The 19,847-nt window shown below is 38.8% G+C and overlaps 1 protein-coding gene across 1 annotated transcript in view; it reads left to right on the top strand.

The window, feature by feature from the left end:
- The first annotated feature begins 369 nt into the window (after positions 1–369).
- BMP5 (bone morphogenetic protein 5) overlaps positions 370–19,847 on the top strand; it is a 63,164-nt gene continuing 43,686 nt past the window's right edge. Inside the window, exon 1 of the mRNA XM_042446943.1 lies at positions 370–1,611. Coding sequence (XP_042302877.1) covers positions 1,128–1,611 — 484 coding nt within the window. The 5' untranslated portion in view covers positions 370–1,127. The remainder of the gene's footprint in view (positions 1,612–19,847) is intronic.

Below are 19,847 nucleotides of genomic sequence, written 5' to 3'. Positions count from 1 at the left end.
CAATTAATTCAGTGGGTCTACTACAATTGATACTACTAATAGAATTTAGAGGGAGGGAAGGTGCATGTTTAGATCAAGATGCAAACCAGTATGATACAACATACACACAGTATGACCACTGGACTCTGAAGCCATTTTTATGTGTTATATACTGATTTTAAGTTATCTTTTGTGCTGCAGTTCTTTTGAAGGGATTGACATCTCATCCTGTTAAGAGAGAGAACTGTAAACGAAGGGGGGAAATAACTTTGTGTGGCAGCAGAAGGGTTAAGCCACCCCCCCCTTTTTTTGCCCGTTTCAAATTACAATGAGAAGCCTCTTCTCTCCCAGCAGGGTTGTGCTTACATTAGCTTTTAGATCTCTCTTGAAGGGAGCTGCTATGTTTTTGCCTGCTAGAGGTGGAAATAACAGTTAAGGAACTGAAAGAGGTTAGGTGGATTTTCAAAAGGGGCCTTTCCCCCCCCCCCTGAGTGAATGCAAGGAAAGGCCTTTTAAATGCATGGTACATGTTTCAGATTGGCTGGACATTAAGGAAAGTTCTGTAGATGTTAATGATCTCAGCTGGTTGCTGGGAGAACTAGATGTCACACCATCAGGCTGCAGATCAAGTCAGAAACCTGTGATTCAGGAAAGGACGCCAGGTGGGAGAAGAGTGTTGGTTAGTTAATTGATAAGATACCACAGCAGGAGAAGATTACTCTGAGAATGGCAGCCTGACTGAAGATTATCTCTTGCTCCTACAACTACATCACAAAATCAGGCTATTTCACATTCAACAGGAATGTCTGCGTCAACTGACCAGGTTCTGGTCTTCTGCTCCATCAATGCAGAAAAAACTGTAACAACAGTGGAAAATTGGAAGTCTGAATTTCAGCTTTCTTAGAAAGAACTGCCGCCTGACGCATCTCTGTAATATTTAAATAAGAGGAGGAATAAGATCACCAAGATGTTATGAGCAGAGATGACAACATTGACATGAAGAATAGGTAATTCACAATTCATCTTTCCCTCCCCATCCCCCAGCCACTTGGAAGCCAGACTTCACAAGACATCAGAACAAGCCAGACAAGAGGGGGAAAATAGGGGTATTTTCCCTCCAAAACACTGTTTTTGATTAAAAGCAAAATATGGACCAAACCGTGCTCAGAGCTCTGGTGAGCTTGCTCTGGAATTACTGGATTTTAATCAGTTCTGCTAAAGGAGGCATAGGAGACAACCATGTCCATTCCAGTTTTATTTACCGGAGGTTACGGAACCATGAGCGAAGAGAGATCCAGAGAGAAATTCTTTCCATTCTGGGCTTACCACACAGGCCCAGGCCTTTTTCACCTGGAAAACAAGCATCTTCTGCACCACTTTTCATGCTGGACCTCTACAATGCTATGACAAACGAAGAGGATACTGAAGAACTGGAATATTCACTGCGGGGAACACTGGGCAGAGAGAGCAAAGGGCTGAGGAAGGGATACCCTGCATCTCCAAATGGATATTCTCGGAGAATACACTTATCACGCACAACTCCACTGACCACACAGAGCCCTCCTTTAGCTAGCCTGCATGATACCAACTTTCTGAATGATGCAGATATGGTCATGAGCTTTGTCAATTTAGGTATGTTTCATTTCCCTCGCTCCCCACCCTTAACAATAATCCTTCTCTGTGTTTGACAACCTAGGCGTCAGAACCTGCCGTTCTGCTTGTAAAGCCAAAATTGGAACATGTAGTGATACTACAAGGTGAAGTTGTGCTAATGGTAAAAAGGAGCTACGCTGTAGGTGGCAATGGGGGGAGTCAAAAAGGGTTTCTCACTCTGTTTATATAAAGTCAGATTCTATAGCTCCCCTCTCTTGGCTTCTGTTTTCCTTCTTTCGTTGATGTAAAGGAAATGGTAACCCTGGGCAAGATGCTTGACACGTAATAATAAGGATAATAATTAAACATGTGCGGTGGTATGTTGTCCATTTTTCAGTGTGAAGACAAAACTTCAAGGGACAAGTTAGCTGTATTGTTTAAAGGCTATAAAGTTATATGGTGAAAGAGGCAAAAATGAAAATAGTTTGGGAGAGCACATTTTGTAGATGAGAGACAGATACTCAGCCTCATCTTGGGTTCGTTTACTGGGTTACAATTATGACACTAATTCGTGGGACATATTATCCCAGTAAGCATGTGTCTGATTTCATTGTTAAATGGATTTTTAAATGTATCTTTTGACACTTTTGTTGATTTTCCTATGAGAAGTTGTAAGCTGAATTTTCTAGCATTGTGAGACATAGTCTTTCCCCATTGTTGTTTTGCATCCTTACATCATTTCGACCATAGATTCTACTTAGAGCCACTTTGTCTAATTTAAGAATACCTAAAGGGTTTATTCTCTCCCTCCCTGCATACTTGGAAAATGCTAACACCAAAAATGTGAACATAATGAATGGAGAGAGCTTTAGAGACTTCCTGCTGGTTTTGAACATATTTAATGATTCGGAGAGAAATGGGATTACAATTCACTTTATAATGGAAAAATAGGTTCCATGTCAAGCTTTAATGAGAAAGGACATTTTAAGCATGCGACGAATTATTAATTGAATCTCTATGTTTATCACGTAAAAGTTTTTTGCAGGGGAGTATCTTTCATATGCAGGTTTGCAGTAAACACTGATGAATTCTTCAGCAAATATTTTTGAAATGGATTTAACTGAAGAGTTATACATTTCATAGAACATCAGTACAAGGTGTGATTAATTGTTGCTTACTACTGAGATAGTTTCTTAACCATCAGTGAATAAACTGTGCTGCCTTTTGGATGATGTGTTAGGGAGAGTGTCTTCTAAATTTCCTTTAATAGATAGTAGGTTACTATGCTCTTTGAATGCTAACATTTTTCTTTCTAGGATGATTAAACAAGAACGTTTTATACTCTTGTAGTATAACAATACTTTGATAATTATTTGGTAGCAGAATGCCTGTTTTCTATCCTCACTGAAAACCATCCACAAATCTAGTAACCTTTAAAACTTTTGCAGTACTTCATTTTCAGCAGATCTTTCTTGAAAGTTTAATTTCTCATATTTCTTCCAAAAGTTATCACACTATTATTCTTTCTTTCCTCTTATTTTTTAAATATTTAAAATATTTTTAATTTGTTTTTAAATATTTATATATATGTGTAAAAATATACCTATAAAAGACCTGGATCTTGAAAAAGATTAAAATTTGCTCAGACATACACCTTCTGATATAGATCCTTGATGAAGGAAAATTAAAACAGTATCTCTTGTTCACTGTCAGTCTCCTGTAGTTTAAATCACCTGATTCAATTTATTTGCTGTTAAGCAAATGCCTACTTTTTTCACTACAAGTTTTCCAGGATAATTAGTGCCTTGGTTCTGTATTAACATGCAAAACTTTCACTTGAAATGATTCAAGTTTAGCCTTGATAATTGTTATTTCTTACCAGTTTTTGCCTTCAATAAATAACATCCCTGCCTCTGTCTTTTTTGCAAAGCTATCAAAATACAGGCAATAATACCACATTAAAAATCAACAAAGAAATACAATATTTAAAATCATCTACGTTCTATATAACATACAGAGCTTTCCTGTGGCTAGAGTATACATACGTTGCTAAAATTTCAAGCTTCCTATGCAGTTGTATTTGGTTTCTATGATCTGTAAAATGTATGATTTGGCTGAGTGGCTGCATCCAAATCACTTTCAGTGGCCCCTTGCAATTATGTATTATATATATGCTTGTGGTTTTCTGCATACTCCACTTTGCAGCACTTATGTTAAACGTCAGGACTTCATCTAGGCTAATTATATAGTTTAATTGAAATAATTAATATTCCAATATAATTGCCATGTAGGAAAATTTATAAGTGGGCAAGTCTATACTCACTTACCTGGGAATGAGTCCAAATGAAATAAGCTCATTGGAGCTTATTTTTGAGTAGATATGAGATGTATAGAATTGAGTTGCAAATTCAGGTAAACACTTTTGTTGTTGTTAATCTGACAAAAGAAGACAATTGTGATTAATATATAGAAAGGAAAAATGTGTATTCCTGACATATGAAATATTTGTTTTATGATAAATATAACAAGTCATTTAAGTCTCTCTGACTTTCAGTCAGAAGCAATCAAATTGCTCTGTTTTGGAGCTGGTTTTGGATGTGTTAAAGTGGGGGACCATTATCAAATTGCAGTACATTAATCCCCTCTGAGGTGATAAAGAATTTGCATAAATCATGGCCCACTGCAACTGCTTATAAATTCATGTGCTAAAAATAACAAATGTGAAGTGTTAAGTCCTAGAAATGCTATTTGCTGTGCTCTTAAGGTAATAAAATTATTCTTTAGGGACATGTGACTTAAAAGGGGGAAAATTCTTTTGAGAAACAAGAGGTTGTCTGAAGTGTAATAATGAATTCTGGTAAAATAATTTTTAATAATGCTTCCTTGCTTTACTAATAAAACCTAAAATGCCCGAGAGTCACTTATAAAAGCATGTCTGCAACTAAGAGGGAAAATGAGCTCTCCTGAAATTAAGATTTAAATTGCTTTTACTACCTTTTAGAATTCTGTTGTTCAAAGTGAAGGGACAGTAACTTAAATTCTGAAAGCCTGAAATTCTGTTTTTTTCAAAATGATCATGAAGGTATTTTATTAAACTGTGAAGATCTATGTACGCCAAGTTTAGTGGGCTTATTCCCAGCCCAAAGTAGGTAAATCCCATCTTCGGTTTTTAAAATGTGAGGGCTTAAAAACAAAAAAACAAAACAGACCAAAATAGGAGAGCCTGCTGCGCTGTTTTTAAAAAACCTACTTTTGCTCTTCAATGCAATTCCCATCTGTTACAGAACAGGGCTGCTGTGCCTGTGCCTTACTTTGGGAAGCAGAATAGCATCACCAGATTGCATCTTGTTTTGTAAATTGTTTTGAGAAATATTCTGTATGCGTGCTTCTAAAATTTGAATTTCATAACTTTCACACGGTGATCATCCTCCCTGCTTTGTTGTGTACCAATTTACTAAAGAAGAAACTGCTTTCTACAGCATCATGTCTGTTCATTGGGAAGAGTCATAGTTCTTAGAGTTATGCTTTAGAACTATTTGTCTATGACAAGACATACTTGGGAAAAGCCTTAGTAAAAGCCTGGGTGGGGAAGGAGTGAGTCTAATTTCAAATTAAGTAAACCATTGACTGCTTTCTGTTAATATTGCCGATGTCACAAAAGTGTGCCAAGAATGGCCTCTCTATTACTTATGCTCATTTCAGTGGGACATGTACAGGCTTTCTACAAGAGTGGATCATGTCGAAATAAATGCAAGTTACTGAGTGGTAATGCTTGGTGTCTTGTTCAAAGGTTAATAATTAACATTTTGTGGAGAGGTGTTTATGGGATCTCACATTTACCCTCAGCAAAATACACCTTAATTCATTGTTTCATTAGTTTTGGTTCTGTGGGCATGGTATATATTTCAAAGCTGAAGGAAGTGAAAAATGGGGACGCAATTTCTTTGATTACAAGGTCAAATTGTTAATGGTCATTTTGGTTACTGAAAACCAAATAGTTGGATAGTAGCAGTTCCTCATCTTGGTTTCATTTTCTCTGAGTGAATGGCAGTTTGCAAGGGCTATTGATTTGGCTTTGTAATATCTTAACCCCCCCCCTTTTTTTTTTTTTAGATGAGCATGATTCCTTTATCTTAATGAACAAATCATTGAATTCTTCATTGAATGTATAAAAACAGACACTTTTATGTCATTGGAATTATTAATGAAATTGGTATCCTTCTTTAGTTGTAGCAAAAAAAAAGTATCTTTCCAATGAGCAGATGCATGTCTTTTGAAGCTGGGTTTTCTCCAGTGAAGGTACCATTTTAATTTAAGTTCATGTCTTGTCTTTTTCCTTGTTTCACAAATCAGTTCTTGCCAAAAGCAGGGCCAACGCGATTTGTAAGGAAGGGGGGGAAAAACCTGCCATGACCTTAGTAATCTTGTAAAAACTGCTTCTGCTTGTGCTTTAATTTTTCTTTTTTATGAAACTGAGATAAACAGCAAGCTCTTCTTAATCTGACATGCCTGTTGTTTTAATTGTCTCCAGAGTATGTCTCTATTCATAGGTTAAGTAACAAATACTAGCCCAAAGAGATCTCATAGGTAGCTTTGAGTAATGATTTTGAAAATTTGGTGTAGAAAACATAAAAGTGCACATTGATACAATTTCTATTTTTAAAGAAAGTTGGTGGGTGTTCTGTAGAATATTATTCCCTACCAATATCTGAACTATATCAAGGTATATTAAGTACACTGAAAACAATACCCCCCCCCCCCCGTATGAATTTTAAAAGATGCCCAGATTTTTCTTTTGCAGAAACATCTGAAAGTTACCAATAATCCTGGAAAACTTGGCGCTCCAAATGGTTAGGCAGACATGGTCAATGAGCACTTATGTGTGTATGCAAAAATATGTGCAATTATTAATATTTTTACCATTAGGAGAGAGATCAGTGTAAGTCCACTTGTTTATTCAGTATCATTACATTTTCTAGACTAAACATAGACATTGGGCGGGATGTAGTGGGTTGCATACAATGCATGTTTTACTAGAAAACAAAACAAATCAAGTCAAGGGAGCCACAGTTCATGATTAAAATGATCCATAAAAACCGTTTGGTTTATGCAACTCATTTGTTTCCTGGAAAACCATGTGCTGTGCAGTATTACGAAGAAGCATGCCTACACAAAGACTTTTGTGACAGAAATCACTCGCTCTTAGGAATAAAATGGTGGGCAGTGGGGTACTTGCTATGTGAGAAAAGCTATAACATGTGAAATTACTTACTAGGGATAGGGTATGATACTCTGTTTCCCAGGCTCTACTGAACTGCCATGCTAGAAATTTGCAGCTCTGGGGGCCATAGACAGTGTTTTTACAGACATAGCGGTTAGAATATAGTTGTCCTCTTTACTTTACCAGGTTCCCACTAGGAGCCAGCCCTATTGAATATCTCAAGACCCACTCAACTGAAGAAGATTCACTGCCATTATCTGGAACCCTTTGACAAGGAGCTTTTTGGTTTTTTACTACCTGCTCATTTGTCTTGCCAGCAATGAGATGGAGCAGCATCACTATCTTTTGGCTTCTCCTTTTGAGAGGTGGCATCAACCCAGAGCAGACACTACTGCCTCAGATCATCTCACAGCATGCTATCACATGCCTCTCCTTCCTGGCACAAGCAGAAGCAGCTGTAAATGTCTGTGGGGAAAGATTTCTCCCCCTCCTCCCTTTCTTTTTTATGAAAGTGTTTTAATTATTCTCCAGGCTGTCAATTTGAACTATGTGTATTGTGTGCCTTCAAGTCGTTTCCGACTTATGGTGACCCTAAGGTGAACCTATCATGGGGTTTTCTTGGCAAGATTTGTTCAGAAGAGCTTTGCCATTGCCTTCCCCTGAGGCTGAGAGCATATGACTTTCCCAAGGTTACCTAATGGGTTTCTATGGCTGGGCAGGAATTCGAACCCTGGTCTCTAGAGTCATAATCCAGTGTTCAAACTACTGTGCCACTCTAATTTGAATTAACTATTTCAGAATAAAAAGAAGAAGGAAGGCTTCTTGTGACACCTTTAAAACTAACCCATTTACTTTAATATTACAGTGGATCCTTGTTATACGCTGGGGTTTGGTTCCAAGATCTCCCGTGTATAACAAAATCCGTGTATGCTCAAGTCCCATTAAGTATAATGACATAGCAAAATGGTGTCCCTAATAAAAAATGGAAAATCAAGGTAAATTTATACTTTTTTGGAACATTTTCAAACCGTGTATGCTTGAATCCGTGTATAAAAAATCTGTGTATAAGAAGGGCCGACTGTACTATATGCATCTAAAGAAGTGAATCAGAGGCCAAGAAAGCGTATGCTGAAATAAACTGGGCAGTCTTAAAAGTTCCAAAAGATTCCTTCATCCTTTTTTAAATGCTGTAATTTGATGTGTCTTTCTTTCTGCCTGCTATGCTATACAAAACCAAATACTTGCTCACAGAGTCACTCAGCTTGGTGCATTATCTCACGGGATCAAAAGGAAGACTGTGCTAAGGTTTTGGTCTCAATCTATCACCTATTTTGGGTACCACCTAAACAAACCCTTATCTGGTAGCGTTCATACATTACTTGTAGCCAGGACTACCTTTATACACCTGACCATTGTGACAAATGTTTAACTTGCATGTACAGTGGATTGCTTATTTTCATCGGTGCTGGATTACTGTGTTATCTTCTCTGTACCCTAATGTAAAAATTAATTGAATTTCAAAAGTGTTACTTTACTACTATAAAGTACATATTATAACTACTGTACTGTAAAAGGGGGATAATACCTTATCAAAGGGAAATCAGTAGCATCAGTATGAGAAATGTTGGGAGCATTTCTGAGTAATAAATAAACAGAAAAAATTAATGCATGAACCCAAAGGCAATAAGAATACAATAAAATGAACTATCTTCAAAACTGGGAAACACTGTTCTGAAAAAATTACTCAGCTTTAATAAAATGCACAACATTTCTCCATACATGGGATGTTCACACATCAGAGGCAAATCATTGTTAAGATCATTGTAAATTAAAGCAAAGGGCGCAATCACCCTGGGTCACTGATAAGAACAGCATCCTTTTTGGGGAGCAGAGGATTATACCTCCCAAAATCCTGCAGATAGTGTGGCTATTAGTAAAAATAACATTTCCCAACAACTCTGTTAATTGCTTCAGAGAGAGCTATCTTTCATGACTGTGCTTAACCTGCTGAAAAGCTGTAAACCAGTGGTCATCATTATGTCTTTTTATGGCTGAATTTCATGAGTTCTGTGTCTTGAGCCTCTCACAAATCAATTTCATTGGAAGAACATATTCTTGCTACCAGCTCCCTCTATAATATTCCTCATTGTATAAAAATCAGTCACATCCTGCTCTGTATTTTCTTCTTTTCCTGCCCTCTTCTTTTCTTTTGAACAACAATTTGCATTAGGGACTTAGCAAGCTGTTAATAAGAACCACCAGGACTCCCCTGGGGCTTTGAAAGACAGCTGACTGCTACTTGTCTTTGCCACCATTTCTCACATATTTCCTGCCCTTTTTTTTGACTTCATACTCAGCACCCTACCAAGCACTGAGCCTCTTCAATAATTACCTTAACTATCTTCCTTAAGTAAAGCTGAAGGACAGGGGAGGGGGAAAACAGTCATGTACAGATACACTGAAATACAGCTTAGAAAAACTAGAGGGAGAACTTTGTGGGATAGCTTGCTGCCCTGTTCTTTTAGATAATTGGTCCACCAATAATGATGTTCTTTTTTATACATCACCATAAGTGTACATGGTACTTTACATTATCAGCTTGCAATTGTTAATTCGACAGTTCCCTGTCCTCAGTTTTACAATCTAAAAAGACACAACCTGCAAGGAAAAGAAGATGGTGATGGGGAGGAAATTAAGTCCAGTGGATGCAGGCTGCTCTTTCCTCCCTCCAAAGCCAGGGCAGTGGCAGCTAGGAAGGCCAGAGGAAAGGGCTGGATTCAAATTTTCAGCATAGATACTAGAGCAGCAGCTTGCTACAAGGTTTAAATTTAATTTACTTATTTCTGTAGCTATCCAAGATGCTCCACAGAAGTTGTGTGTTTATCCCAGTCATTGTGGTAGCAGGGCTTACCGTCCCTTCTGCTCTGCCTCCACCTTCTATTTTGTACAAATAATGCAGTTTGACACCACTTGAACTGCCATGATTTGGGATTTGTAGTTTTGTGAGGCACTAGCACTCTTTGGCAGAGATGGCTAAAGAGCTTGTAAAATTACAGACCCCAGAATTCCATAGGATAGACCTACAGCACTTAAAGTGGTGTCAAACTATATTATTTCTACAGTGTAGGTCACCCTTAGAACCAAGTGAGTTACATCCAGTGTGTTTTATCCTTAAGTGGGTGAGAAGGAATAATTCCCTCATTTTACCTTGATCTGGCAACAGTAAAGACCTTTGTCTTAATTTCCAAATAGGAGAATATATGCATTCTCTCTCACTCTCTTTCTGTGACTGTTAGATTGAGATACAAAATGGGAGGAAGGGGAAACTTTATATTTCTTGGATCATGACATGTGAACGAATGAACCTCCTTTGTCTATGGAGATAATCGCATGCCAAATCCTCACTGAGATAGGTGCAGGTTGTAACCGTCACTGACAGATCTTATTGCACTGCCTTGTACTCGGGCAGTAGGTACCCCACATCAAATCTGAGCTTCTCCTGCAGCTTTTCAAGAATGTGATAAGATCCATTGATGATGGTTACAACCCATGTCTATCCCAGCAGGAATTTGGCGTGCGATAATCTCCTATGTATGATGCCCTAGCAATTTAGTTGATGGACATTATCCACACGCCCAAGATACTGTAATCCACATGGGTTTCTGAGCTGGACCTGAAAGTTCATTAATTGATTCAAGTTTGCAGCCATTTTCTAAGTATTTGTCTCACTGACCTTTAACTTCAACTCTATTCTTCCCTCTATTGATATGCTTTAAAGTTTTTCCAGTATCTTCATAACATCTCTGTGAAGTAGATTGCAATGGGTAAAGTTTCCTTTGGCAAGATTTGGGACAAAGTTAGGAATTATGAACATCATGGGAGAATATATTTTAAAATGGAGGATCAGGAGGATTGGCCACTCAAGAGGCCATTATTGGGTTTTAATTCTTTGTGTATGGTTCACTTTCTATCAAATATGGTATGGCTGGTAGGGCAGGGCAACACATTGCCTAAATAACCATGGGTGAGGATCATTGCTCCTTTGCTACTAAGTTCCAAATTATGAGTCTTCCACACATATGCAAAGGAAGCAAGCCTGAAACAATATAGTCTGGTCTTATTTTATTTACTGAGTTTATATGCCACCCTTGCAACACAAATGCTCTTAGGGCAGCTCATACAGCAACATAGTTTAAAAAAAACAATAAATAAAGCAAGCAGAGATTTGAAAGTCCTAGATCAGATTAAAATCTAAAATACCTGTAGAAAGAGAAATGCCTTTGCTTGGTGTGGAAAATATTTTTTAAAAGCCACATTCTGGCATTCCATTTAAGGGGTGTATTATGGAAATGGAGTGCCAGGATTAAGAAGGCTCTCCCTTTTATCTTTACATCTCTGTCCTGAAACAACCAACAAGAAGCAGAAGGAGGAAAAAGCTATTGGAAGCTACCAGGATATTACTTCCAGTTTCAACTGCATATCCTCCAGCTGTCCCAGTTGGACAGGGACAATCCCAGTTAATCTGTTGTCCATATCCCATTTTTTCTCTCCTCTTCCCCACTTCTTCCTTTTTGTCCTCAGCTTACTTCCATTGCTGCAAACTGAGTTCAAAGTGCTAAAATAGTTTGCTTTCAATTAATTCAGCAGAGAAGAGAGGAGAATCTTGCTATTCCCAGTAGGCTCAGGCAAAAGCAAACTGCTGTGGCCTCTTCTAGCTTGTGTGACTTCTTCATTAATAACTTTCACCATCTTGACCACACTATGTTGTTGCTTGGCCCCACATGTCCTGCTTTTAATCTGTGAAATGTTGGAGAATATGCATTTGCAGGAAATTGTATTGCCTGCATTACATCAGGAGGACCCTAAAATAGCACTCTAGTGCGCCAATGCTTTAGGTACTCTGGTCATTCTAAGGCTTTAAAGGTCAACATAGACAAACATAGAGAATTCAACCCCTCCCCAGGAGAGCACAAAAATGATATTTATAATGTTGTCCTAAGACCATACATGACTTACTTTTATTTTTTGAACTTGGAAATTTCCCACACTGGATGATTGGTACTCAGGGCTGGAGCCAAGGTACCATATAGTGCTAGGAATTACATTCCTTTTTTAAAAGGCAGTTTAGTCAATCAAATATAGTTTTATTGAGACTGAAGTTTAAAGTTATGAAATGTGGGAAAGGTAGGCCCCAGGCGTCTTGCTTTGTGTACTTCTTACCATAAAAGGCAGACCACACAAAGACCAAACTGGCAGAAGAGCTGAATTGTAATCTATGGGTGTGGAGATCCTGTGAGGATCTTGTGAGACATATTTAGTTGAGAGAGAGCCAAAGAAAGACCTTGAGTGGATGATGGCTGGCAGAGTTTTGCAAGAAGCATGTCATGGGGAAGTGAAGTGCCTGATAAAGGGTACTGTAAAAGTGTAAAGAAAAGTGTAATCCCTGATGTAAAAAATAAAAATAAAAATGGTGAATAAGGAGTTTTCAATCCAAAGTGGAAAAATTCATGTTCTCAGCTGATCCCTTATTGAATGTAGCTGATGTCATTAAGGGAGATGGTCTTCCCTTACAAATGGAGACTTGGGCTTTAAAAAGTGATGAAACAACAGGAGCAAGAGTGGGCTATCTTTTTATCCTCAAGTCCATTCAAGGTGGAGTGGGAAATTGCATGCCTGTGCATGCATGTACTGTATGTGAGAAGTCAAACTTGTGTGTGCACAATTTCAAATACCCCTCCTTTTCTCCATCTCAGCAGGTGGAATGGCAAGGTTTCCCCTCCCTGTGTATGAAGGCAATGTTGTGCATAGGGGAGGAATCAGCCATGGAAACTCAGTTGTTGCTCTTGTCATTTTTGATTTACAGTGACCTTATCATAGAGGGGTTTTGGTTTTTTTGGCAAATTTCTTCAGAGGTGGTTTGCCATTGCCGTCCTCTGAGGCTGAATGAATGTGACTTGCTCAATGTCACCCAATGGGTTTTTATGCTCTAGTGGGGATTTGAACCCTGGTCTCCAGAATCATCATCCAACTCTCAAAACTACTACACCACTCTGGCTCTCTGCTGCCACATAAATTCGGAAGTCAATATCATTTGAATGAGCTTTGTACTATTATTTTTTTGTTTCTCTAACCCTTTGGTAACAACTTATTCTTATAAACGATATCCTGCTGGACATAGTTATAATAAAGACCCTAGAAATTAGCATCAGGGAGACCTTGAACAAGTCACATTCTCTCAGCCTCAGAGAAAGGCAAAGGCAAACCCTCTCTCAACAAATCTTACCATGAAAACCCCATGATAAGGTCACCTTTAGGGTCGCCATAAGTCAGAAATGACTTGAAAGCATACAACAGTGGCAACAGAGTTTACAGATCAAGAGCTGCTGTTGTTTTCTTAATATCAGCGACAGTGTGGTGAAACCCATAGCCTCACGCAAAATTTCTCCAGGGCTGGCCCTGCTTTTAGGGAGAATGAACAGCTGCTGAGGGGCAAAATGTGAGATGTCAGAAGATCTAGATAGAAATGGGGGGGGGGGGGATACCATACCATCTTAGAAAATCACAATAAGATTTGTGTTATGTGTCCATGTTATATATGGTATTTATGTAAGTATGTATTGTTTATGTATTGCCTTGCATTGCATGGATGTCTTATTTTAAGTAATAAATCAAGAAGGAGAAGAAGACAGGTGTGTGTGACATGCCTGCCCAGCCCTGCATCTGCAAGGATAGCTTGTTGCCCTCGGATGAAATGGGGAATACCCCATGACAAGTTTTAAAGTAAGACCCAGCTGTTCGTCCAGTTAGCCTCTGTACATGGAATTAGAGGAGGCAGTATTTTGTACTTAACTCGCTGTCCTGTGAACTTACCTTCACTTGCATGGCTTGACCTGTAAGTAAACAGATTTTAATTGGGGTGGGTTTGGTTTGGGGGATGAAAGAGGGCAATAATTAGGGTGGGGGAAATGTTCTAGATGAAGAAAAAGCATAATATGCAGAATCAAATCTGATTATATCCCTATAACTAAGGGTGGGTTCGGCTGTGGGATGCAGAGGGATGGGCCATTCCATTTAGTTTGCAAGTGGAGGGAGGGATATGAATTGCCCAGATCTCTTTACAGTACAGTAACCACCTTAGTTCCAAAGGCAAGCTCTTTCATCCTAGCAAAGTAAAACACACACGGAAAGACCCCATCCCTTCTCGGTATGTGTGTGTACAGGGAGTACACAGAGCAACTACTAATGCTTCTGGCCATAAATAACATAGTAGCTTGCTTTCTGAAAACCACAGGTTAAAGGATGAGGACTGCCATGACGCACACAGAGAGGCTGAGATCAGAAGCTAGGCAAAAGGAGGAGGTCATTCGAAACAATGAATCCCCTTGTTCAGCGTCATATTTATGAGTGCTTCATTGCACCTTAAGTTCATATTTTATTGGCTAGGCCATGGGGTTTCCCCATTTGCTCATCTCTTAAAATAACACCCCTGGCTAAAGATTCCTATAAAACACATGAGTGCTATAGCAGGCAAACCCTGTCAATCCTGACAACCGGTTACTTTGTTTTGGTGGAGTCGTTAGAAGTCCTTGTTTTCAACTTTGTGCTGAAGTCTGAGATGTTTTCTGTGGGGAGCTGATGGGAGAAATTTTCTATGACAGTGATTTACAACCCCTGTTTCTAAAGGGAGATTTCTTAAAATGTTGTGTATTATATTGGGTTGAATCGGTTTGTAACCTGCTTTGAGGTTTGAAGAATGTGTGTTATGTAGAACTAGGCTTCCATTATGGATGATTCACCATACATATTACTTACCAGGTATCTTGTTCAGGTGTCTTTCATTCCCCTGGTGCACGCTGGTCATCTCTACTATTTTTCTCTTCTTTGCTCACAGGCCCATGGTCTCATTGCCACTGAGTCTGGCTTCTCTGTGATACTCCATATTTTCCCATTAACATGCATCCATGATGTTCTCACATCAAACTTGGCATAATGGCATTGAAATAAATAACAATATTAGTTGCCAGAGCTCATTATGGTTCAAAAATGTGGCCAAGGAGCTGGAACATGTGTGTGTATGTGTGCGCGCGCACACGTGAGCGTGGCAGGGGAGAATAAATAAATGTGTTTACAAGATGTGGGCAGAAAAACCGTTCCAAATTTAAGTAAATACTTTGGTGTCAAACGTGTGAAGAAATCCCATCTGTACAATTACCACATCATCCAGTATTTTTCTGCCCAAATACTGCTTCTTATCAGAACTCAATCTGTGGCTCATGACATACAGTATTTCCCTTTTGTTGTGGTGCATGTGCTCTTCATAATGGAGGAACCCAAAATGGATAGGTCCCAAATATTCTGCAGCAATAATGCTCCAAACAGAAATGGACTACATTCAGTTCCCATGAACTCTCTCAATGTCTACAGTCTCCTTGCCTTGTCTGCAGCATATGTATAATGAATGCATTAAGGTTATGCCTTAAGATTTCCAATTAATCAATAATATTTCAGTTGTACATTCTTCTAAAAGGGCATATTTAAGATATACTATGGGGAAGTTAATAGCTCTTTGTGATACATTGAACCTAGTAAATGCATATGGTTGTTCAGGACTGAACCATGGCTGTCATTCTTCCTCCCTCTTTCCCTGTCACCCATCTTTCCTTTCCCTTTTCTGTTCAGCATAAACCACTGTTTTGCATGACATCTGACTCAGCAGACTAAAATTAGAGATTCTTTCCAAATCAATGGTTGCAATCAATTCTGTGTCTGATTTGGAGAGGACCACAGTTCACAATCCAGGATGTATCCGCTTGGATATTGTGGTGAACTGCGCTTCATAGTAAACTGGAAGTGAAGGAGGGATAAACAGATGTGGCAGTTTTGGTTTCTTTCATGTTTTTTCACATTTCTGAATTACTGTGTGTGTCTGTGACTGTTTTAATGAAAAAATCTTTGCATTTTTCCATTCAAGGTTTTGCAAACAGTTTCCCCTTCTTTTGGGAAGTATGTCATGGGCCACAGAATAATTCTGATATGAAACATGTTTGGAGCAGAAAAACACTGGGTGTACATACATACAGTATTTTAATGGGAAATTGCATTGTAAAATCCAGATAAAGATGAATTGTTTCTATTTCTGTAATGGTTTGAAAGTACATAATTTGGTGCAAACTGCAAAATGAATAGATTTCTCCCTTATTCCACATTTCATATCAACTTGGAGGGAGTGCATCAGTCTGTAGTTTGGAGAGTTTTCTGAACTGAACCTTCATTTTTAAAGATATGTTTATTGCATAAGAATGCAATGTAAATGAAGCAAAAGTATTCATTTTACTGTTACACAGAGATTTGCATTTTGTGGTTTCTAAGCACTAACTTGTTTGTTCCCAAGTTATTACAAGGGAATAATCAGAGCAAAACCTATAATGTAGTATAGCTATCTTACCTGCTGATATGGAAATAAGTCCCACGTTGTTCCACAGTACTTATTTTCAGCATTGCAGCTTTGATAGATTTCACTATGAAGGCAAAATATGACATAGTTTTTGAAAACAAGTAATTAAGAAGGTAATTATCTATTTGTTTTTAAAAAGTATAGCTGTGCATTCATGTAATTGAAGTTCACTACTATGTGATGCCTTATTTGAACCAATTTTTATCTGTTGACCATCTGACTCCTCTTGTTAATTTTACTTAATTGCGTCCTGCTCTAACATTTTGGAATGAGCATAGGAATTCTTAAAGGTTTTATGCAGAGGATATGAAGTCTTGGGATAATAATAACTTTAAAGTTAAACCTTAGTTTCAGGAAGAGTTCAGTTACTCCTTTAGTTTGATGGAGGGCTGTAGGCTCAAGACCTTGTAGTAGGGTGAAGCCTTTGATCAAGTAACGTTTAAAAGGCAGAGAAGTGGCTTCCAATTGTGATAAAGGGCTTTCCTGTTTGCATTTCAGGGTGGGGGCAAAAAGCTCTCAAAAAAGATAATTCAGGATGTAGGCCTTTGAGTAATGAGTAACAGCACTTGAGTGTAGATAATGTCATCTAAGGGTTATCATCTTCTCAAGTGTCCTCCATCTGGAATGAGAGAAAGGGCATTTTACCAGGCCCCACTATTTGTCCATCTCTCCTTCAACATGGCCTACACCAGGAATGAACAAGATATCACCCTGGGGCTGCATGTGGCCTCCAAGATTATTTTTGTGAGCCTTGACTCCTCCAGAATCCCTACTCCATTTTAGTCAGTAAATTTGTCTTTGGCCTGTTTCTGTAGCTAACCTGAAACAAACCAGAGTGTTGCCTGATGAAGCATGTGGATAGCATGAAAAACAAACCATAGAGTGATATCAAAGATTTGTTTAGCTGGCCAGTGGCTGGTGACTTCTATGTCAGTGGGATAGTGAATCCATTCTGGGTTTTAGTGTGAACTTTAAAGGAGTTGACCAAATGTGCTGACTTCTAACTACCACCCCCACCCCCAAATAAGTTTAGCATCTTGGATTTGCTGGTTCAGTGTTTGGACTACAACCTGAAATGGACCCATTGCCATGCTGATATTAGACCCATTAGCAATCACTGGTTTAGCCATTGCTACTGCAAATGAGAGCAATTAGAAAGCGAAAGCTAGTGCTCTGGCTCATCCACAGCAAACCAGGGCCCTGTGGAAACTTACTTTTTCATGATATCTAAATGTACCCATTGCTAATACAAGCATATCCCTTTGATGCTTGCAGTTTGCCAATGAGAGTCTATGAGCTTAATGGTCTGAAGGACAGATCATCAAGGCCAAGGGACTATACAGTCGCCCCTCCTAATGTGTGGATCTCAGATATGCACCTTTGAATATAGGCAGAGGAGCAACCTCTGCAATGGCCGCACACACCGGGGCTTGAATAAGCACAAGCCTCCGTTTTCACGGTGTGTGTGTGTGGATCCCTCGCGAAAATGGAGGGCCAGCTGTATTTTCAACTCCAGGTGATATTTCGACTGTTTACACTTGCATACCCTGTAGTATTTCACAGCTTAAAACTGGAAATGTGTAGTCCAACAACAACAGACTGTGGTCAAAATGATAAAAGCTATTCATGGAAAAAAAAAAACAGTGAAACTAAAAGAAGATGCAACAGTTTACCTTTGCTTGAAGCTAGATGGAAGGGCAAGATTCTGCTTCCTTCTTTGCCCTCCCTCCTGCTGAGTTAATTGTGTGCAAACTACTTTCTCATTTTTAACTCTGTCTATAGCAAATGAAGTAAGCTGAGGACAAAAAGGGGGAAGTGGGAAGAGGAGAGAGAAATGGGGATATTTTTTAAAAAAACATCTGAAAAACTGGGACAGCAGAGGATTAATTTGGACTGCCCCTGCTAAATCAAGACAATTGGAAGGTATGCCTTTGGAATCTATGTATGATGGCATAGATAGAATAAGATAAAAATGAAATACAAATATTTTAATCTTTTAAAACATTTACTGTATATAATCATGTATAAGTCTAGAAATCTGAGTTAAAAAATTGACCCCTAAAACCTGGGTCACCTTATCCATAGGTCAATGCAAGTGCTATACCTTAAGTCAAAACAGGAACCATTTTCCTACCTGAATAGACATGCAAAAGGTAAGAGCTTAATCCATCCCGGGATTCGCTCCACTGTGGTGCTGCTTCTGACCTTTTTGAATGCTTGGACAGTAAAATAGCAGCATTTTTTGGCATCATTTTTACTTCCTTCATTCTTTACATCCTTGGTTGCATGCCTCTACATTTTACCCTTGACTTATACATGGGTCATATCAAAATGCATAATTTTGGCCTCAAAACCTGCCCTCGATTTATACATGAGGTCGACTTATAGTCGAGTATATGCAGTAAACATGTTTTGGAGCAGTAGAGGTTCTATCAAATAATCTCTTGCTCTTAATATATAGTGACTCAAGAACCGAAGGATTCAAGGAATGTGATATCTATTTTATTTTGATAGTCTGTTCTGATGTTCTAAAGCAGGGGTGGGAATCACACTCTCTCTCTAGATGGGGTTGGTCTGAAAGTCCCAGCAGCCCTAGCTACTATAACCAATATTGAGGAATGTTGGGCTCCAACACATATGGATGCCCATGTGAGTCACACCCTGTTCCAGAGGAAAGGAATAAAGGATGCCCTTATAAAAAGGAGATGTTGTGTCCAATAGTTGTCTAAATTGTTGTCCCTCTCTATCTCCTCTTTAGACTCATGAACAGGCTCTACCATATGTAGTTAGCTTTAATAATACTGTAGTTTATTCATTTATAGACTTTGAACTCCATTCTTCAGCTGAAAAGGCTTCCAGAACAGTCTGCATACTATTCAAATGCTAATACTAATCCTGCTTGCTGGACTCTTATATGATCCTTTACATAATGCAACTTTGTGTATACTTAGCTAAGTAGCAGAGGGACTAAGCAACCCTCTTACTGAATTGTGAAGAAGTGTTATAGGACACTCACAAAGTGCCCAATGTGCATTGGTACCTGATACACAGTGGGACCAATGTGATGCTCATCAGGACTGATACACAGTGATCCAATTGTGCATCCATCCTGTTGTGCATTTGGCACCAATACGTTTCAAAATACAAGTGTGGTGTAGTAGTCTGAGTATTGGACTAGGACTCTGGTCCAGCGTTTAAATCTCGGCTCAGCCATGGAAACCAACTGGATGATCTTGGGCAAGTCACACTCTCTCAGCCTCAGAGGATGGCAATGGCAACCCCCCCTTTGAATAAATCTTGCTAAGAAAAACCTATGACCAGTTCACTTAGGATTGCCATCACTCAGAAATGACTTGAAGGCACACAACAACAATAACAGCCCTCTAGTGTATACAGATGTTTCACAACTTCACAGTTCTAATCCCCATAGATGTACACCCCAAGATGCAATGTCCCAGCAGGATTCCAATCGATACTGATACTAATACTGACTACCAATCTAAAAGATGTAACACAGAAGAAAAGGAAGACAAAGAGGGATGAGAAAAACAATCCAAGTAAAATAGTAGTTCTTATAATAAGCAACTGGAATTAAGAGTG

The sequence above is a fragment of the Sceloporus undulatus genome, chromosome 1, assembly GCF_019175285.1.
Source record: "Sceloporus undulatus isolate JIND9_A2432 ecotype Alabama chromosome 1, SceUnd_v1.1, whole genome shotgun sequence".
NCBI classification, from domain to species: Eukaryota; Metazoa; Chordata; class Lepidosauria; order Squamata; family Phrynosomatidae; genus Sceloporus; species Sceloporus undulatus.
This window is presented reverse-complemented; position numbering and strand designations above follow the sequence as displayed.